Source organism: Orcinus orca, chromosome 10, assembly GCF_937001465.1.
Source record: "Orcinus orca chromosome 10, mOrcOrc1.1, whole genome shotgun sequence".
Lineage (NCBI taxonomy): Eukaryota > Metazoa > Chordata > Mammalia > Artiodactyla > Delphinidae > Orcinus > Orcinus orca.
In genome coordinates, this window is record NC_064568.1 from 103840642 (window position 1) to 103860284 (window position 19643).

The following is a 19643-nucleotide window of genomic DNA, read 5'->3' on the forward strand; positions in this document are numbered from 1 at the left end:
CTCAGAGAGCAACAGACAGGGGTGGGGGTGGGAGGAGATTGGAGGATGGGTTAATGTCATCACCGCGAGTGTCAGCGTAACGCACCTGACTGCACCTCGTCTGACAAGCCGTCCCAGACTCACTGTCACCAGGTCTCTGCAACCTTTAATTACCCGTCTGACCACACACTTGATTTAGCAGAGAAAAGACAGGCTTGGAGAAGCACATAAACGGGATGAACAGAACCAATGAGGGCAAGGAAATAAACAGGAAAAACCATCAAAAACCAGGAACCAGACGCTTCTAACTTGACAACCTCGGCTGCAGCTCAGCTCCAGGAGGGCAGGGGTTTCTGCCCGACTCCTTCACTGCTGTCTTTCTGGGCCTAGAGCAGAGCCTGACCCCCGCAGGTATGTGTTGGATGAATTGGGTGGCCGCTAAGTCCACTTTAAAGGATCAAGCCGGGTGCGCCAGCTGCAAGTCAGCACCTCCAGAGGCCGAGACCCTGGCCCTGACCCCACCACGGGGGTCCCAGCTCACCCTCGGGAGGAGGCCAGAGCCGTCCCGCTCTCCGCTCCCGGGAAAGGCCCACCTGGGGAAGGCGCCAGGACCGGAGTGGCTCAGGGAAGCGGGCTGTTTCCTCACCCTCACCCTCCACTGGGACATAACCCACTCTCCCGGGTCCTTCTGGTCATGAAGAAAGCTGGGCACCTTTCAGGTGGCAGCGTGCTAGCCCTCTTGGGAACACACCTAATTTCAGTCGGTTTCCAGAATGAAGGCAGCGACTAGGACAAAGGAACAGGCCCCTGCGGTCGTTCCAGGTCATCTGATTCCCGAGCGAGGAAATTGTTAGGATGCAAAGGTGGGCACCTCGCTACACTTCAAATTACAATAAGGTTTTTTCTTTCTCCATCTTAAGGTACCTTGACAACATTTTTGAACTTTAAAAATATTTGTTAAAATGGGCTTCCCTGGTGGCGCAGTGGTTGAGAGTCCGCCTGCCGATGCAGGGGACGCGGGTTCGTGCCCCGGTCTGGGAAGATCCCACATTCCACGGAGCGGCTGGGCCCGTGAGCCATGGCCGCTGAGCCTGCGCATCCGGAGCCTGTGCTCCGCAACGGAAGAGGCCACAGCAGTGAGAGGCCCGCGTACCGCAAAAAAAAAAAAAAAAAAATTGTTAAAGGTATTTCATTTTCATCATATTTTCATAATGTTTAAAGTAATTTGCCAACTACTCGAATTATGGAAACCAAAATAAAACAGGTACTACTGCAGGCGGCTGCATCTGCAGAGCCTTCATTTGTGGCTCAGAGGACACAACTTCAGGTCAGCCTGGGAAAATAAAAAATTCAATACAAAAGAGAACAACAGAAATGGATTTGAAGCACAGGGGTGTTTCCAGCAGCCCGTTCATCGTCACGACGAAGGTCTGGGAGAGGCCTGAGAGTCGTCCTGTGAGCAGCCAGGAGACAAGGGTCACCTCTGGAGCCTGAAGACATTCCTGCATCTTGCAAAAGGTGGAGGCAGACAGCGCACGGCTCTGGGACGGGAGGAGAGCAGGGGAGGCTGCCTGAGGTCAGAGCAGAGCACTGAGGGCCTGGGATTCTAGAGCGGGGCTCTGCAGGGCCTCCCCCCACGTGAGAGCCTGCTCTGAGTGGGCAGTGTTCCCTAGGCCTGGCGGGGGAGCCCGGCGGGAGCAAGGGGTGGGAGACGGCGCAGAGGCCGGAAGCCACCCCCGGCGAGGAGGTGTCCAAGCGGACCCCGTGGGCATCCTCCGTCCTCCAGTTGAAAGCCGGGCTTCTCTGAGGCCAGCCTCACCTGTGACATCATCCCTGTCAAAGGGAAGAGGTTTCTGGGTTTACTGATGATGGCCCCTGGAGCCCGTGGCAGAGGCAAATCTGTTCCAGAAACTGCATATGATCCCCTCGGCCCATCCGCAGATCATTTGGGGTGTATCTCTTCCCTAAGAGAAGAGAAATGCAGAGCTGTGGATACCGTGTCCTCGTGGGTTTGAGCAGAGGAGTGGGGAGCAGAGGATTTCTCTCCGGAAGTCACAGGTTTGACTGCCTCCATTTCTGTCCCGGGTTGGCATATTTCCCCTCCACTCCAGCGAGAACAGCGGGCCAGCTGTCACGCGCTTCCCCCTCGAGCATCAGCCTGGGGTTTTGTGAGATCTCTCTGCTGCCATCCTGCATTCAGTGTGTCATCTTCCTCTGCTCGTAAGGTTTCACTTCCTCTGCAGCTGGCGGCTTCTGCGTTTCTTTTCCCATTTATCCCAGTCATGAATCAGCTGCGTTTTCAGAACCCTGTATGGTATTTCTTTTGAGAGAGGTCATTACAGATCTCTGCTTTGTGCTGCAAGGTTTTTTCTTTCATTTTCCAGCAGAATTTCGGCCAAATGTCAGTCCAGCTGACCTCTCAGCAGTCAGCTTATGTTGGGAACAAAGGATTTAGGAAAAATTTGTCTGTGAGCTCTTCATCTTCCTCCTTCTCTGGTTTCTTTAAAAATAATGTCACTCCAGTGATTGGCCTGTGCTTCCACTGCAAAATGCAATGGTTTAAAACTTCAATTTCCTTTTCTCTGCAAGCGAGAGTCCTCACACATCTTTCTAAGAGTTTCCACGTCATTTTATTAGTTCACCGAGCTCAGAGCATTTCTCATTCCTCCATCGCTGCTCCATGCCGCTCTTAAATTTAGCCATTTTCTTTGTAAGCCTGGTGGACCGTAGACTTCACCTTTACTGATTTAGCTTCATCACAGCATTGGCGGGGGGGCCTCTGTGAGTTTTACAGAATTCCTTATAAAAACTGTGTTATTTCCATAGAATTTTGACTTCCCAATAGCTTGTCCTGTTTCTTTCCATGGCATTTATCCTTAGTCATCAAAATAAGAAGGGGATTCTCTACTGCAATCCGGTTCCTTTCTTCAAGGCCCCGGCGTGTCTCTAAGCCCCACTCACCTCCTCAGACACGCTCTTATTTTGCATCCTGAGTTCTTCAAGAGATACCTTTGTTGCTTTGATCTTCTCTCTAAAATCTTACAATTTGTTGAGAATTTTATATTTTCATGGGACATTTTTAAATGTCTGTGCACCTGTTGTTGCATCGCTTGAAATCTTCTACTCTTTGTAGCAGAGAAGCTTCCAGAATAAACTGGCAAACAACCAATTCCCCATAGGGAGGTAATAATTCCAGTTTACAGGGAACTTGATGATGATCCGGCAGCCTCAGGTCCTTGGCCAGGGTCACTACCAGCAGCTTGGAAAAGCATTTCCACAGAACTCCTCAACTGAAGGGCTTCTGTATCTGTTTCTGGACTATATTCAGAGATACCATTACCTCTTAGGTCACGTGCTTTCAAACAGCCAACCTTTCTAAGATTTATTTCTATTTCTACATTCTCTGGATCCCTTTTTTTTCTTTCCAAAATGGCTCACAGAAACTACATTTCCTCAGTTCTTCTATGTTCAAAAATATTTGTTACCTTTAAAATTAAAAGGCAGGGATTTCCCTGGTGGCACAGTGGTTAAGAGTCCTCCTGCCAATGCAGGGGACACGAGTTCGAGCCCTGGTCCGGGAAGATCCCACATGCTGCGGAGCGGCTGGGCCCGTGCACCACAGCTATTGAGCCTGCGCTCTAGAGCCCGCGAGGCACAACTACTGAAGCCCGCGCACCTAGAGCCCATGCTCCACAACAGGTGAAGCCACCGCAGTGAGAGGCCTGCACACTGCAGCAAAGAGTAGCCCCCACTTGTCACAACTAGAGAAAGCCTGCGCGCAGCAACAAAGACCCAACACAGCCAAAAATAAATTAATTAATTAAAAAAATTAAAAGGCAATGTAACTGGATATACAAATATTTGGGCACACTTTCCTTGAAAATTTTATAGGAATTGTTCTATTATCTTCTAGTATTGAATATTGTTTTAAAAAGTCTGGATAACTGTGATTTTTTTTTCCACCTTTATAAATGACTTGGTCTTTTTTCTGTCTCCAACCTGCTTCTGTGTGGGTTGGAAATAGCTGGGTTCCCTGGTTGCCTTATATTCGGGGTATTTCATTTATTGGAGGAATATTTACTGTTTGCCTGCACTTAGTTTCAGAAAATGGGGGAGATATAAAGGCTAATAAGATGTGGTTCCTGCCCTCAAGAGGTCAAAAACCAGCAGGAAACAGAGGCCTCGATGGAGCGAACTCTAATCTCACGCAGAGAACTTGAGGTGGGAGAGGCGGGAGCAGATTTGCAGCGTGGGGAGAAACTGTGAGAACTCCTATGTATACTTATGTCCCATAAATTTGTTCCCCTGACCCTCACAACTGGGCAAGGGAGGGGCTTAAAACACTGCAACAAAGAAATTGCAAAATGAAGATGATATTAGTGATGCAAACATATAAAAAAATAAGACGGCAGAGCTGACACTCTGCTCCTTCCAAGGGCTCTTAGTCAAGCCCACTGTCAGGTAAGAAAACCATGAGGAGCTCAAGTCTGGCGAGATGTTCGCCAAAATAAAATGAAAAGTTATACAAAAGTGTATTTGAAATATTGATTAACTTCTGATATCATTCGCGATACAACTCATACTAAGTATATGGTACCTTGAGATACTGCCTTATAAAAATAAGTATAGGGGACTTCCCTAGTGGCGCAGTGGTTAAGAATCCGCCTGCCAATGCAGGGGACATGGGTCTGAGCCCTAGTCCGGGAAGATCCCACATGCTGCGGAGCAACTAAGCCCGTGCACCACAACTACTGAGCCAGTGCTCTAGAGCCCATGTGCCACAAGTACTGAGCCTGCGTGCCACAACTACTGAGCCTGCACTCTAGAGCCTGCGTGCCACAAGTACTGAGCCCGTGTGCCACAAGTACTGAGCCCACGTGCCACAACTACTGAGCCCACACCCTAGAGCCCACATGCCGCAAGTACTGAGCCCGCGTGCCACAACTACTGAGCCCGCACCCTAGAGCCCACGTGCCACAAGTACTGAGCCCGCATGCCACAAGTACTGAGCCCACACGCCTACAGCCCATGCTCTGCAACAAGAGAAGCCAAGGCAATCACCGCAATGAAGAGTAGCCCCTGGTGGCTGCAACTAGAGAAGAGCCTGCGTGCAGCAACAAAGACCCAATGCAGCCAAAAATAAATAAAATAAATGTTTACAATAAATAAATATATACAATTTATGGATAAATACATATACAGTATTGGGCAATATGCATTCTCAACTCTTTTTTTTAACGGGTGGAGGTGTGCAATGAAAAAGCCCAGTGATCACTGCTTTAATGTAACAAATGCAAAACTGGCATTAACCACGTGAAGAAGCCTCTGGTGGAGCAGACCATCATCAGTTCGTTGTTCCTGGCAACAGGGGGACGAATCACAGATAGTTGAGCTGCAGCATGAAGAACAATTGAAATGTCACCGGATGAAGGGAGGAGAGGGTTACTCCAGGTCGATGGCACAGCATGAGCAGAGACTCAGAGGCGGGGAGAACACATCCTGAAAGGAGATGGGCGGGCAGGTCCAAGTCTCCTGGGATGTACTGTAGAGGCAGAGGGTGCAGGTGACCCTGGGATGGCAGATCACCCGGGCTGGAGCAGCCTGAACTCTGCGCTAAGACTGTGGACCACGGGGAGTCCATGGAGACGAATGAACAAGGAGAGCCCGGAGTCAACAGTACTGAGATGCCTCTGACACCACTTTCGGGGCAAAAGGAGGAGGAATGAATGATGAAATTGATCCTGGTTTTTAAAATATCTACCTAGTGTCTATGTATCTATCATCTATGTATCTATCTATGTATCTGTCTATCAATCACTGAGAAACTTGGGGCACCATATTAGCGTCAAGACAAAAAAGGTGCCACTAGGTATTTCATAGTTAGTGAGGAACTAATTCTTTATTTTTAATTGTGGTAAAACGCACATAAACGTAAAATTTGCCATCTCGACCATTTTTACACACACACAGTTTAGTGGCATTAAGTCCATTCGCATTGTCGTGCAATCATCCCCACCATCCTCTCCGGAACACTTTTCGTCTTGCAAAACTGAAACTCTGTCCCCATTAAACACTTACTCCCCATTCGCCTCCCCACTGGCACCCACCCTCCTACTCTCTGTCTCTATGACTCTGACTACTCTAGGTACCTTGTATACATGAAATTATACAGTATTTGTCTTTTCATAACGAGCTTATTTCACTGAGCATAATATCTTCAGGGTTCATCCATGTCGTACCAGGTGTCAGAATTTCCTTCCTTTTTAAGGCTGAAGAGTATTCCATGTGTGTGTAGACCACATTTGGTTTTTTTGTACATTCATCTATTGCTGAACACTTAGGGTTACTTCCACCGTGGGCTATTGTGAATAACGCTGCTGTGGACAGGGGTGTACAAATATCTCTTCGAAATTCTGCTTTCAGTTCTTCCGGAGATATGTGAGAAACCAAATCTTTTGATACGTTTCCTCTCTAGTGGTTATTTTGAAAGAGGTAGAGAGTCCTCCCAGAGGTACTCCTAATGCATTATTTTCTTGAAAATGTACCATGAATATGTGGTGGCCACTAAAAAGGAGGCTGAACACGTCAAGCCAAGAGTTCCTGCTCAGAAGGTGACCTGTTTCTGCAGTGAAGACATCGTTAATGGTGACCAGACATCTAAATCCAAGAGACCAAGGGTGTTACTCTATGTATTTCTGTGCATCTATCTATCTGAATACACGTTTTAATTCTATTTAAGTGGCAAGCAAAGGTCTGGGGCAAATGGTGAGCTGCCTGGATCTCCATGAGCACCAGTGGCTGGGGGACTGGTTTCTACTGGGGGGTCGGGGGGTGGCAGCCCCGCAGTCACATCACTACTACAGCGATCTGTGCTGAAACTTAAAATGGCTCCCCTCCTACCTTCCGTGTGTAGCGTTCATTTCATAAGGACTTTATTTCTACGTTTGTTGATGTCACGGGCTGCACGTGTCAATCTCAGTACGCTATAACGGTCCCATTCAAGGGTGGTTTCTACTCTGCTTCTATTTTCCGCCCAGTCTGACTCTGTGTCACGAGATGCCCGTCCACCCAGGATTCACAGAGCCCGCATCCTCTGGCCTGCCCTCCCCCAGCCCAAGAACCTTACAAACCCCTGATGGCGTAGGGGACGGGGGGCCGCTTATAAAAGGGAAGCTGTGCCCCGGAAAGCCGGGTCCGGCTCCGGCTCCCTCCGCCGATCTGCAGGACAAAGACGGTAAAGCTCTTCGGTGAAAGCTCAGCGCTCTCAGTCTGGAGTGAGGCCATTTTAACCCAGATTCCGTCACCGGCCGTGGGAAAACAGCCAGCCTCACGGCGGAACAAAAGTGAACGTCGCCGCACACCCTGCATTCACGGCCTCGGAATTTTCTCTGCTCATCTTCGTCTTTTGCTACCTGGGTCCCCACAGAGCCCCACGACTGCGGAAGGACGAGGGCTTGAGGCTCCCACCCAGGCAGCCCTTTGATTAAAGAGCCCCCGGGGCAGCTCTGCCGGGAGCTGCTGGCTTCTCACGGGGGAGGGAAGGCCTGGGAGGAAACGGGGACAGTGGGACATCAACAGGGGGAGTGACAAAGCTGAGAAAGCACACGTCTCGGCGGTCCCGTGAACTCTTTCCACTACCCCCTCCCCGCAGTCACAAGACAGGGCTGGACCCCTTCCTAGGCCCAGTTCTCCGGGCATCTGACTCCTTTGCATAAATATTAGGGTTGGTAGCTTTCCAATATTTCTAGCTGGAGAGCACTGGGACGGGTAAAAAAGGAAATAATGATGGATTTGCAGTCTCTTTCTTTCGATTCCTCTTCATTCATTGGCTAAGTGTCGGTTGCCTAGGAAACCGCGTGCATCTCGGCGGCAGGGTCGGCTGGCAGGCTACCGGGCCTGTGAGCTGTGTATTAAGTGGTGAATGCAAGCAGGCAGTGGGAAAATCCGAAGGCTACGAGTCTTGCAATCTCAGTGTGTGTTAAAACATATATCTTGCTTTAAGAAAACGACGCTTTAAAAATTTACTACCAAATCAGCTATGTAATGTCCCCTTTCTATCAGACTTCAATTAATTAACACAACTCTGTGGCCACGTAAGAGATAAATGCAAAATCACTTGAGAATGTGCCCCTGAAAATACTCTGAAAAGTGTGAGAGCAAAGAGGGTTTTAATAGCTTAGCGGGTATCTTACTCACCTCAGCCACACGATGCTATGCATAAAATAAAGGTCGAATTTTATTTTACATGTGTAATTTCTACAATGGTCTCAGGAAGGGAAAATTTAGAAATGTTAGTGCATCATTAAAGTTAATAGCATGTAAGTGATGATGAAATATACTGTTCTGACGCCTTCATGTCTGATGTACAACGACCGAGATGGAGAGGAATTGAGTGTAATACACAGACAAAAAGAAACGCTTGGATGCTGGAGGACCCAACTGAGAGCGATTTGTCTTTCTCTTTGAAAGCCCTTCTTCACCAGCCTCTTCTCTGAGAGCTAAGCAGAATAAGGGTGATATGGGTTGGCAGATAAACTGAAAACTTCAGGGAAAGACTTGGCTGTCATCAACACATCCTTCCGATACAAAACCAGCTCCTTGTGAAAATTAAAATGCGCAGTATCATACTTCCAAGTTGGGGAGGGGCCGTGGAACAGTTAACGAGAATGCCCACTCGGTAGAGGCGGGGATGCGGGACAGTACCGGCAAATGGTATGAAATGAAGGCAGGCCTTGAGCCCGAAGTACTGAGTCCTCAAGGGCATCCAGGCTTTCGGAAGGATGAGTTCCACCCTCGCCTTATCCGAAGCCCCTTCCCAAAAAAGAAACCCTGGAGGAAAGGGTCCTTTTATCCACGTAATCTTGAACACGCGTTTCCACGCCGGGCCCTCCGCGGAAATTTGGCGGTGAAACGGGAGCTGAGAAATAAACCGTTAGGTGCGGGAGCTGGTGGGGCTCAAGGTGTCGGGCGAGGAGTTCATCCCCGGGAGCGCTGCGCTCGGCGCCCGGGCGGGGCTCTAGCCGCTCGGCGCGCGTCCACACCAGCAGCGTGTGTGCGGCCGTCGCTTGGGTCCTTCCCGCGCGGCTCGGTCCCACCCGAGCCGCCACCCCCAGGTCCGGGTGCTGACACCAGGCACAGCCCTTTCTGCCTGGACGCGGTCCCCTTGCCCAGGGCTGGGAGCCGGGAAGCGGGATTCCGGCCTGAGTCCTGTCTTTAACTTGCTGTGTGACCCCGGGCATCACTCGCCCTGGACGCTTCTGCATCTGTGGGAGCTGGGTTAGTAACTCGGGGTCAGGCGCTGGAGCCCCGCAAGCGGGCATGTGGGCCGACCTTCCGCCCCTCTGCCCCCTGCCCGACCCCTCCCAACCCTGGTTCCGGCCGCCGCATCTGGGGACCTCTGCCCCGAGCTGCAGTCGGGCACAAGGGGTGTTTGGGGGCGGCTGGGCTTTTGTTCTCTCTGTCTCTCTTTGTGCCCAGGAATTGGGCTGCAAGCCCCCCTTCCACCCCCAGCGGGAAGGGAGGCGATGACAGCTTGCTGACACTTCTGGGAGGGTCTCACTCAACAGCTGCGGGCTGCGCTCCGCCGCGGGAACCCGGCTCATTCGGGCCCTCTCGCCTGAGGATGAAAAGGGGTCACGTCACCTCGCAGAAGACCCGTCAAGGGTCAGGGTGGAAGAGGGGAAGCTTCACCCACAGAATTGCGGGAGCCAGGTTCCAGTGCGCGCTCTCCTCCCTCTCCCTCTCTCTCTCTCTCTCTCTCTCTCTCTCTCTCTCTCTCACACACACACACACACACACACACACACACACACACACACGAAAACTAACAAAGAGATCAGCTCCTTCTTGGACTCTAGAAATTGTGGGTTTGAAGGAGTGTCTGGGCTGAGCCTCTGCGCACGCGCGCGGGAAGCGCTTCGGGGTCTTGGGTGACCTCTACCTCGCGGTGCTGCAGTTTTCAGGCGTGTCCCTCACCCGCGGCAGCGGCAAGAAGGTTGGGGACCACGGGGCCGCCTCGGGGTCCGGCGCCTGATGGATGACGAGAATGTTGGCGGTGGGGCGGGCGATGACCTCCCTTGGAACCCAACCCCTTTCTGGACAATAGATGGACTGAACCCAGTGCTTTTTAAATGCTCAGCTCTGGGAGGGTAGCCCACGCATTTTCCAGCTCTTTGTTCTGCCGCAGCCCCGCCCCCGAACCCCACCCTCTTCCGACCGCTGGACAGTCCACCCCGCGCGGCCGGCCACACCCACCCCATCCACTCCCAAGGAACAAAAGCCGACCCGCGGGGTGGAGGGGTCCTGGGTATCAGCCGGGGAGCTGTGGACTCTTGGAGAGGGTCGCGCAGGGCGGAGGAGGCGCGGAGGTCGCCCCAGCCATGGATGCTGCCGCCACAGAGAAGGGGCCCTTGGCAGGAGACAAAAGAGAGGACGCGCGGATGCTGGGGGGGGGCGGGGCGGAGGGCACCCTGGGGCTCTTGGGCCTTAGGTGTCCAAGGTCACCGCCTTCAGACCCCAACAAACTGATCACTTTCTCCTGGGGCAGCCTGTCCTCTCCCAAGACTCTGTGCGACCGAGGTTCGGCCGCAGGACAGCCGTTGGCCTCTAAGGGCTGGGGAAAGGGGCGGTGGTCTCACCAGGGAGGGTGGCTTAGGGGTCTCCGGCCCTGGGCGGAGGAGGGCCGCAATCCTCGCTGGTAGCGAAACCTGCGCCACCCCGCCACCCCTGACACCTGCCAGCACCCGGAGCACAGCGCTCTCCTTTCCGGCGCACCTGACACCCTCTCCACGGGCTCCAGTCCCCTGGCTCCCACCCGTTCAGTGCCAGCTCTCCCCCCAGACACCCGGCCTGCCACCCTGGTCACCCTCGCGTCGCCGCCCTCCGCCCTCGGTTCCGCCACCCACCCCGCAGTCGCAGGGCCCAGCTTTTCCACATCCTCCCCCCATCCTAGACAATGCGCACGCCCCCATCCTACCCCCGCAGCCCCCATGCCTCGCCCGTTCCGCAAGCCTGTGCTGATTGGCCGCGGGCCCGTGGTCCAGCCCCTTGGACGGTCCCTGGGGCCCGGAGCATTACGTCAGCGGGGCCTGGAGAGCGCTAGCCCGAAGGGGACTGGGGAGCTCGGGCTGGGGGCGCGGCCTGCGCGGGCGGCCCCACCCTCCTCGCATAAAAGGCCGAGCCCGCTGGGCGGACGCTCTCAGCCGGCTGGTTCCCGAGCGCGTTCCCGGTGACCCCGCAGTGGGTGTGTAGGCGGACGGACAGACTGACCAGACGCCGACCGGGGCCAGAAGCAGCGAGCCGGCACCATGCGTGAGATTGTGCACATCCAGGCGGGCCAGTGCGGCAACCAGATCGGCGCCAAGGTGGGCGCGGCGCCCGGGAGGGGCCGGGGTGGGGCCGGGGACGCCGGCCTAGCGCCCTTCGGGGTTGCGGGCGCTAGCGTGGTCCTGAGCAGGCCCGCGGCTCGCCAAGCGCAGACCTTCCCGGCTGCTTTGGGCCGCAGAGCGGGACGTGGGCCCGAGGCGACTTTCGGGGGGCATGGGGAGGAACCTCTCAACTTTCTGCTGTAACTCGTTTGGAATCCCGGTCCCACGGCCTCCCTTTCCTCCCGGCTCTTCTCCTAGCCCGGCACGCGGGCCTGGAGAGCGCGGGGCTGTGTCCGCCGGGCTGTGTGCGCGGCTTTGCGGGCGGGGCCCCGACGCCAGGAGAATCGATTTGACGCGCTCGAACCCGAGTCGAGCTGCGGGGGGAGGGGCGGAGAGCGATCTTCCTGAGGTCTCTGGATGTGCTTTGAACCTAAAACCCCCCTCCTTCAGCCCCCTCCGGTCCCTGTTCCCCTGCCCGCCCCCTAGGCGCCGCTGGGGTCCCTGCGCGTCCGCCCCTCCCCGCCAGACCCCCGCCTCCCGCCGCGAGCAGCTGTTCGCCCGGGAAACGCCCAGTTTCAGTTCCGTGGCCTTGCAAAATGCAAGCCCTGCGCCTGTGCAGGTCCCGCTGCCTTAAAGCTCCTAGAGGTTGGGTTATCGGAACTGAGATGGGGATTTTCACTGTGAGTCGCGGCCTCTCTGAAGGGTGGGGCGTGGCTAAATGCAAGCTTTTTGTGTCTCAGTTTTGGGAGGTCATCAGCGATGAGCATGGGATCGACCCCACCGGCAGTTACCATGGAGACAGTGACCTGCAGCTGGAGAGAATCAACGTGTACTACAATGAAGCCACTGGTGATGGCCTTTACCCCTTCCCCTCTCCCCCGGGGACTGACCCCAGGGGTGTGGCCCCAGGGGAGGGTGGACTGGCGGATTTAGGATTCCCATCTTTCCCTGAGGTTTTCCAGCGGGCGCCCCTTTGAGAATCCTGTCGTCCTATGTCCTTTGTTTGGGGGAGACAATCAGCGCCTGCAAAAAGGAAGCTGGTTCCAGGCCCTCCTCTCCCGAGCTCTCTGCCTGCAGGTCTGAGTCCTGCTCTGTCCCCGCAGGTAACAAATACGTGCCTCGGGCCATCCTGGTGGATCTGGAGCCGGGCACCATGGACTCGGTCAGGTCTGGACCCTTCGGCCAGATCTTCAGGCCCGACAACTTCGTGTTTGGTGAGTGACTGCCATGGCTGACGGCCTGGGAGGCACATTTTACGCTGGACAGCTCAGGGTGGAGCGGTGTGGCCGCCTTAGAGTTGTATACAGTATAGAGTTGTGTGTTGATTTTGTCTCAGTATACCCTAAAACAAAATGCCGTTCAACCTCTAATAGCCAGGTCCCTAACCCTCCTTATTTATAATCATGTCCACGACCAAATATTTTAATGTCTGGCCATTTTAACGACAACCTGAAATAATCTGCTCGGAGCACTGACTCCCTGAGCTCTATTAAAGGGTTTAGGGAGAAAGGAATCGAAGGCAGTCATCAGGGACTTACGAAGACTCTTTCCCTCCGGCAGGCCAGAGCGGTGCCGGCAACAACTGGGCCAAGGGCCACTACACGGAGGGCGCGGAGCTGGTGGACTCGGTCCTGGACGTGGTCCGGAAGGAGTCAGAAAGCTGTGACTGTCTGCAGGGCTTCCAGCTGACCCACTCGCTGGGGGGCGGCACCGGGTCCGGGATGGGCACCCTCCTCATCAGCAAGATCCGCGAGGAGTACCCCGACCGCATCATGAACACCTTCAGCGTGATGCCCTCGCCCAAGGTGTCGGACACGGTGGTGGAGCCCTACAACGCCACGCTGTCCGTGCACCAGCTGGTGGAGAACACGGACGAGACCTACTGCATCGACAACGAGGCGCTGTACGACATCTGCTTCCGCACCCTGAAGCTGACCACGCCCACCTACGGGGACCTCAACCACCTGGTGTCGGCCACCATGAGCGGCGTCACCACGTGCCTGCGCTTCCCGGGCCAGCTCAACGCCGACCTGCGCAAGCTGGCCGTGAACATGGTGCCCTTCCCGCGCCTGCACTTCTTCATGCCCGGCTTCGCGCCGCTGACCAGCCGGGGCAGCCAGCAGTACCGCGCGCTGACGGTGCCCGAGCTCACGCAGCAGATGTTCGACTCCAAGAACATGATGGCCGCCTGCGACCCGCGCCACGGCCGCTACCTGACCGTGGCCGCCATCTTCCGGGGCCGCATGTCCATGAAGGAGGTGGACGAGCAGATGCTCAACGTGCAGAACAAGAACAGCAGCTACTTCGTCGAGTGGATCCCCAACAACGTGAAGACGGCCGTGTGCGACATCCCGCCCCGCGGGCTCAAGATGTCGGCCACCTTCATTGGCAACAGCACGGCCATCCAGGAGCTGTTCAAGCGCATCTCGGAGCAGTTCACGGCCATGTTCCGCCGCAAGGCCTTCCTGCACTGGTACACGGGCGAGGGCATGGACGAGATGGAGTTCACCGAGGCCGAGAGCAACATGAACGACCTGGTGTCCGAGTACCAGCAGTACCAGGACGCCACGGCCGACGAGCAGGGGGAGTTTGAGGAGGAGGAGGGCGAGGACGAGGCCTGAGCCCCGCGTGCGGCTGGACGTGGCCGGAGGCCCCGTGGCTGGAGGCCGGGAGGAGAGCGAGGGGGAGGGGGGCCCGCGGAAGGAGAGAAGCATGGGCTGGGGTCACCGCGGCCGGGCGCTGGTTCACAGGTGCTCTTCACTGTTGCCCGTCCCTTTTTTTTTTTCCCTCTTTGTAATATTGATGACATCCATGTAACAGCTGAGATCTTTCTGAACTACTGTTGTAATGGCTAAAATCACATAAACGTTTGTGTCCTAATGGTGTCCTCTTTTCTGTCTCTTTATTATCAATTTAAACGTCACTTTCAGAACACATTATATTGAATCCTTCTTTCAGAAAAGCGAAGGGATGGGGAAAATCTCACATGAATTTACTGTTCAATGTGGTAAAACGGAACCAGCCACAGTCACAGCCAATTTAGGAGGGGAGAGCAATCCGAACTTTAAGATGCCTTCAGGTAAATACGTTAGGGTTGGGGGATGCCCGCTGGAGGGCACGCGGACTCTTCTCATGGAGAAACCCTGCTACACCTTTATTTCCTCTACAAATAGTTACTACATGCGCACAGCACAGAGAGTGGAAAGAAAGCTGCTCTTCCTCCTGTGTCTCGACGCATTTTCTTTCCCGGAGGGCAGGCATTCTTATATTGTTCTCTTTCTTGCGTCCTTGCAGAAATTTTCCATGAGTCTTGAAGCCTACTGAGATTATTCCCTTTTTCTTTCTTCACAGGTTATGATACCAATACTGTTCTGCTGCCTTTTTTCACTGAACAGTGTATCTTTAAAATACAGAGCGGCCGCCTCCTTTCAATGGATAAATAGTACCCATTATGTCGCTGCGCCATATTTTTTTTAACCAGTTCCCGACCAATGGACATGTAGGTTGCTTATGCTTTTATCTGATAGCGCCACAGTGAATAAGTCTGTGCGTATATCATTGTGTGAAGTTCTCTAAGTGGAATATTCTGTCAAAGGGTATATGATACTGTGACATTTTAATGAAATCCCCTGTACTTAGAAATCCCAACAGATTTATAAATTGTTAATAGACTAAAATTCTCAAGCAAGCTTTCTCCCAGCAATTATGTTTTTACTACATTACAAACTATTTGCACATTAACTACCTTTGGATTTATATGAAATTATAAATTCTGGATTATTGGAGAGTTTTACTTTTAATAGGTAAGCCACTATAATTTTCAGTTTATTGTGTTCCTACCATGCAGCTTTGAAATTTGGGATTTGACCCCAAGCCTGCCTCTAGACTTGAACTCAATCACCAAAGAAGCTGTGGGATTTTAACAAGTGACTTTTAGTAAAGATTATATGCTTCTGTGGGATCAGTTATACTTTGTCAAAATGTGCCAGTGTTCTGCCTTAATCCGGGCCAGTCAGTTTCTCAGTTTGGGAAGAGCAGTGAAGTGTAAGTAATAAGCAAATGTGCAAAACATATTTACGTACCCCTCTAGGAAGAAAAAAACACCTAGGAAACTGTAGGTTTATGATTTTTCTCTAATTTTTAGACAAATTCAAAATTAGAGAAAATATTCCTTTAAATCTGACCCTGTGTTCATTTCATTCTACTTGGTTCTATTCTCACTTAAGTGTGTTTTTTTTTTAAAGAAGAAAAACAAGGAAGAGGCTGAAGTATGAAAGCAGTTTCAAAGAAGAAGTGGGAGCAGCGCCATTCTAAATAGTGTGAAAATAAGCTCATTCTACCAAATGCCCCCCAAGTGGGAATGAGGAGCGCTTTGCCTTCTGAATATTATACATCATAAAACTAGAGCCAGTGATGCGGAGGGTCAAACGGGTCAGGAGCAGGGGATTCTGCTTTAATTTTCTACATTTAACAATGAACAGGCAGGTGCATTTCCTGCTGAGCTAGTGTAAAGCTTCCAACAACCTCGCTGAAGCGGAACATTGGTTTGAAGAGCTCTGATCACTCGGGGCAGCTGCCAGCGCCCCCTGGATCCCCCTTGGCCATGCCTTCCCGCAACCTGTCAGACACATGATGGGTAACTTTGGAGACGAGAGGGAATCCTGCCAGGTGCCTCTTGGCATCCTGTAAGTGTCCTGCTTCTCTTTCCACCTTGTGAGAAAAGAGCTGACAGGAGGCACCCAGCAGGCCAGCCTGCCAGCCCGTCGGCACACGCACACACGCACACTGCCAGGGCTCGCTTCTGCATGAGCGGAACAGGGGTGCCAGACCGACCCGCCAAGCAGACGCTACGGGGCGAAGCTTTAGAAGCCCATTTGTATAAGTGCCTTGAAATGCACACTTAGGAAAACACTGCAAAAGTAGGGAAATGCACAGAATAGCAGCTGAATTACGAGATACTTTTTGAAACTGTTACTTTCGTTTGTCACGTTAGCGTTGTGTGATGGGATTTAGTAGTGGGGGTGATGGTGACGGTGTGTGTTTTCGACACCATTTCTACAAAGTGATTCTTCCAGCCCTCCCTGAGGTGCACCAGGGGGACACTCACTTCCGGTCAGGCATGGTACCCGAATTACGAGACCCACTGGGATGTGATGCAGGATTCTGAGGCTGGGGTTAGGGAGGGTGAGCTGGAGTCACCCCAAGCGTCTGAGAAGGAACGGGAACCCCAACGTGCTCCAGCTTTGCCTGCACCTCTGCCTCAGCCCTGAGCTGAGCTCCCATTTCATCACAAACTGTGCTAGATTAATAGAAATTTGAGCTAAAAGTAACCTGAAGAGGTCATCTAGTTGGACTTCCTTATCTTGTAAGTAAGGAGACGGAGGCTCAGAGAACTTTGTCTCATTTCACAGAACTTTCTGTACAAATCAGATCTTGGACTCTGTTCTTTTCTCTAGAGCCGCACCTCCCAGGTCCTGTTGTTGACAAGGCCACACGAGGATCATGAAGGAGGGAAAGAGAAGTGTCCTGGCTTCAAGGAAAAACCCAGAGGTGTCCCTGGGTCCACACTCAACCTTCCCCCATGGGCTGGGCACAGGGTCGAGTGTTTTGCCTCTGACGGGGTCAGTGTCAGGCAACGCTGGATCTCCTGATTCTAAAACACCACACGTATGTCCTACTGCAATTATGGTGGCGAGAAGAATACTCCATCGGGCGGTACTTACTGTGAAAATGAGTGGGAATTCATGAATATTCCTTGGAGTACCGCCTTTTACACCATTTACACCGCCTTTTACCCCATTTTAGTTGTAACTTGCGTTCTACACAACACTACTTGACAACTGGAATAATGCTGATTTATTTCCAGTGTGTAAGAGAAATTCTCTTGCAAGGTCATGCTTTTCTAAATGGCTCCAAGTTGAGCCATTTACTTGAAAACAGACTCATTCCTACCTGTGCTTCTCAGAGGCGTTTTCTCCTACCTCCCTGACCCTTCGTGCTTCTCTTAAGGCGTGCGTGCCGACATGTATGCAGAGAAGCTTAGCTTGGTGCCATCCATTTCACTCAAGATGCTGCACAGTCATGACACAAAATTCACCATTTAAAAGAGTACAAGTCAGTGGGTTTTAGTATATTCACAGAGCTGTGCAAGTATCACCACTGTGTGATTCCAGAACGTTTTCATCACCCACACCCACGTGCCGCCCCTCCCTGTTCCCCTCTCCCTCCAACCCCTGGCAGCCACGAATCTGTCCCTACAAACTTGTCTTTTCTGGACATTTCATATACACGGAATCACACAACATGTGGTCTTTTGTGTCTGGCTTTTTAAATTCAGCATGTTTTCAAGGGTCATCCCTGTTGTCGCAGGTGTCAGTACTTCATGACATTGTACGGATGAATAATATTCCACTGTGTGCATATGCCATCTTCTGCGTATCCATCCATCAACGGATGGACATTTAGGTTGCTTCCACTTTTTAGCTAGTAAGAATAATACTGCTATGAGCATTCATGCACACTTTTTGTGTATGTGTGTGTTTTCATTTCTCCTGGGTCTATAACCAGGAGTGGAGCTGCTGGGTCACGTGGTATAAAGTTATAGTCCTCGTGACTCCACCTAGGGATGTAGATGCCTTCAAGTTTGCCCAGGAGGCCAAGGTGGAATAGAGACCCAGTGAGCCTTAGGGTTTTCGTACTTGTGCATCTGTACAGAGTCTTAGAAACAGAGGGAACTGTAGAGGCGGCACGTGACTCCATCAGCTCATAAATTAGGAAACTAAGACTCCAAGTAAGCAATGTCCTCAGGTCACTCTGTCCAGTTGAGGCTGACGTTCAGCTCCTAGCAACAGTGGCTTAGAGTTATTTTTTTCCTCTAACTTAAAACAGTCTAGAGACACCCAGTCCAGGCCCTTAGCTCTACCATATCTTCTCTATGCTCCACCCATTGCTGCCATTGGCTTTCAACCTCGAGGTCTCCTTGGGCTGCAGGATGACTGCTGCAGCTCTGGTCATGGTGTCTGGGTTCTTGGCAAGAAGGGGGAAGGAGGGGGGTAAAGAGGCGCCTTCTGGCTGAGTAAGCCACTTTAAAGACTTGTGCCAGGAGCCCCCTCCATGGCCTCTGCCTGCATTTCACTGGCCACGTTTTTTTTTTGCTGTGGGTGCAGAGAGAAGTAGGCTTTTAGACGCACACACATTATCCCCCTGCCCCCACCACCAACTCAGAGGTCCTTTTAGGAAGGAAGAAGTGGAGAATGGACACTGGATGGGTAACCAGAAGTTTCTCCCATAATCAGAGGGGGGGCTAAGGAGTGACATTAACCCCGATCTCTTAGCTCCTGCTGCAGGGCTCTCTGCAGACATGAGTTTGCAAAGTGTTTCATGCCACGAGTTCCCATTTTCTAAAACAGGGAGCTGAAGACTGAAGCGAAGAAGATTCTTGATTCAAATTCCTGGATCGAAATGTTTACTCCTCTCACGTCAGGACCTTCCTAACCTTTAGTCAGCTGATGCCAGCACGTACCCATGGCTTCCAGGGAAATTCCTTTCAATGATCTGTAGTGCAGTGGCCACGTCAGCTTGCACCCATTGTGAACGTTTGTTTGGCCAAAGCAGTGGGATGTTTTTTCGTGAACGTGTTCAGTGTGACCTGCACACCTGGTCACTGAGGAGAATGAACCAAGGCAACTTGGGGGAATTGGGTGGGAGGAGAGGGTACAGGGCATACACGGGGCGTGAGCGGCTGGGGGCCACCTGGGTCACGGGGACAGCCTGCCCAGGAGGACGCTGGTACATGCCAGGGAACAATGCAAGTCAGTGTGCTGGAGGGCCAGCCGGGGCAGGGAATCTGTGGGACAGCCACTTCCAGACGCAGCGGAGACCCCGGGGGGACAGCTGAGAGGGACGCGCCTTCGGAGGCTAAGACGGGAAGATTCCAGCCTTGAGAAGGTCAGATCCTTCCAAGATAGTGCTCTGAAGAGCAAACTATACTGCGATGAGCCCGAATCAGGACAACAACTGTTCAGCTTCTACTTTCTTTCAGATCTCTGGGCGGACAGGCATGATTTAGGGTCTCGTTTACAGGAAACGGGCAGGGAGTCAACATTTACCAAGTGCCGACTGCGTGCCAGGAATGTTACTGTGGAGACCACAGTGTAGAGGGGACACAGCTCTCAGTCACGTCATTTACTAACTCCGGGATCTTAATGAGTCACTTCACCTCTGTAAATTCCTTTATAAAACAGAGTCCTTACCCTACTTGTACAGAGGGTTAAAGGGCATTAGCTACGTGTAGTGATA

General features: G+C 52.5%; 2 protein-coding genes and 1 long non-coding RNA gene across 8 annotated transcripts in view; 1 reads left to right on the top strand and 2 right to left on the bottom strand.

The window, feature by feature from the left end:
• The window catches only part of PSMG4 (proteasome assembly chaperone 4), a 72701-nt gene that overhangs the window by 20415 nt on the left and 32643 nt on the right, over window positions 1–19643 (bottom strand). The window lies entirely within an intron of this gene.
• LOC125965523 (uncharacterized) lies at window positions 8165–10905 on the bottom strand. Its single transcript, XR_007479505.1, has 3 exons — window positions 10264–10905; window positions 9920–10008; window positions 8165–9595 (listed from the first exon to the last, which is right to left on the bottom strand). It is a non-coding gene; the product is annotated as an uncharacterized LOC125965523 (long non-coding RNA).
• LOC101289275 (tubulin beta-2A chain) overlaps window positions 11169–19643 on the top strand; it is a 145471-nt gene continuing 136996 nt past the window's right edge. For 2 of the 5 annotated variants that reach the window (XM_049715429.1, XM_049715430.1), the window contains exon 1: window positions 11172–11342. In XM_049715429.1, the coding sequence (XP_049571386.1) occupies window positions 11286–11342 (57 nt within the window). In that variant the 5' untranslated portion in view covers window positions 11172–11285. Of the gene's footprint in view, window positions 11343–12085; window positions 12195–12448; window positions 12560–12905; window positions 14226–19643 lie in introns of those variants that run through there. The other 3 variants (XM_049715432.1, XM_004281069.4, XM_049715431.1) reach the window with 3 other exon arrangements.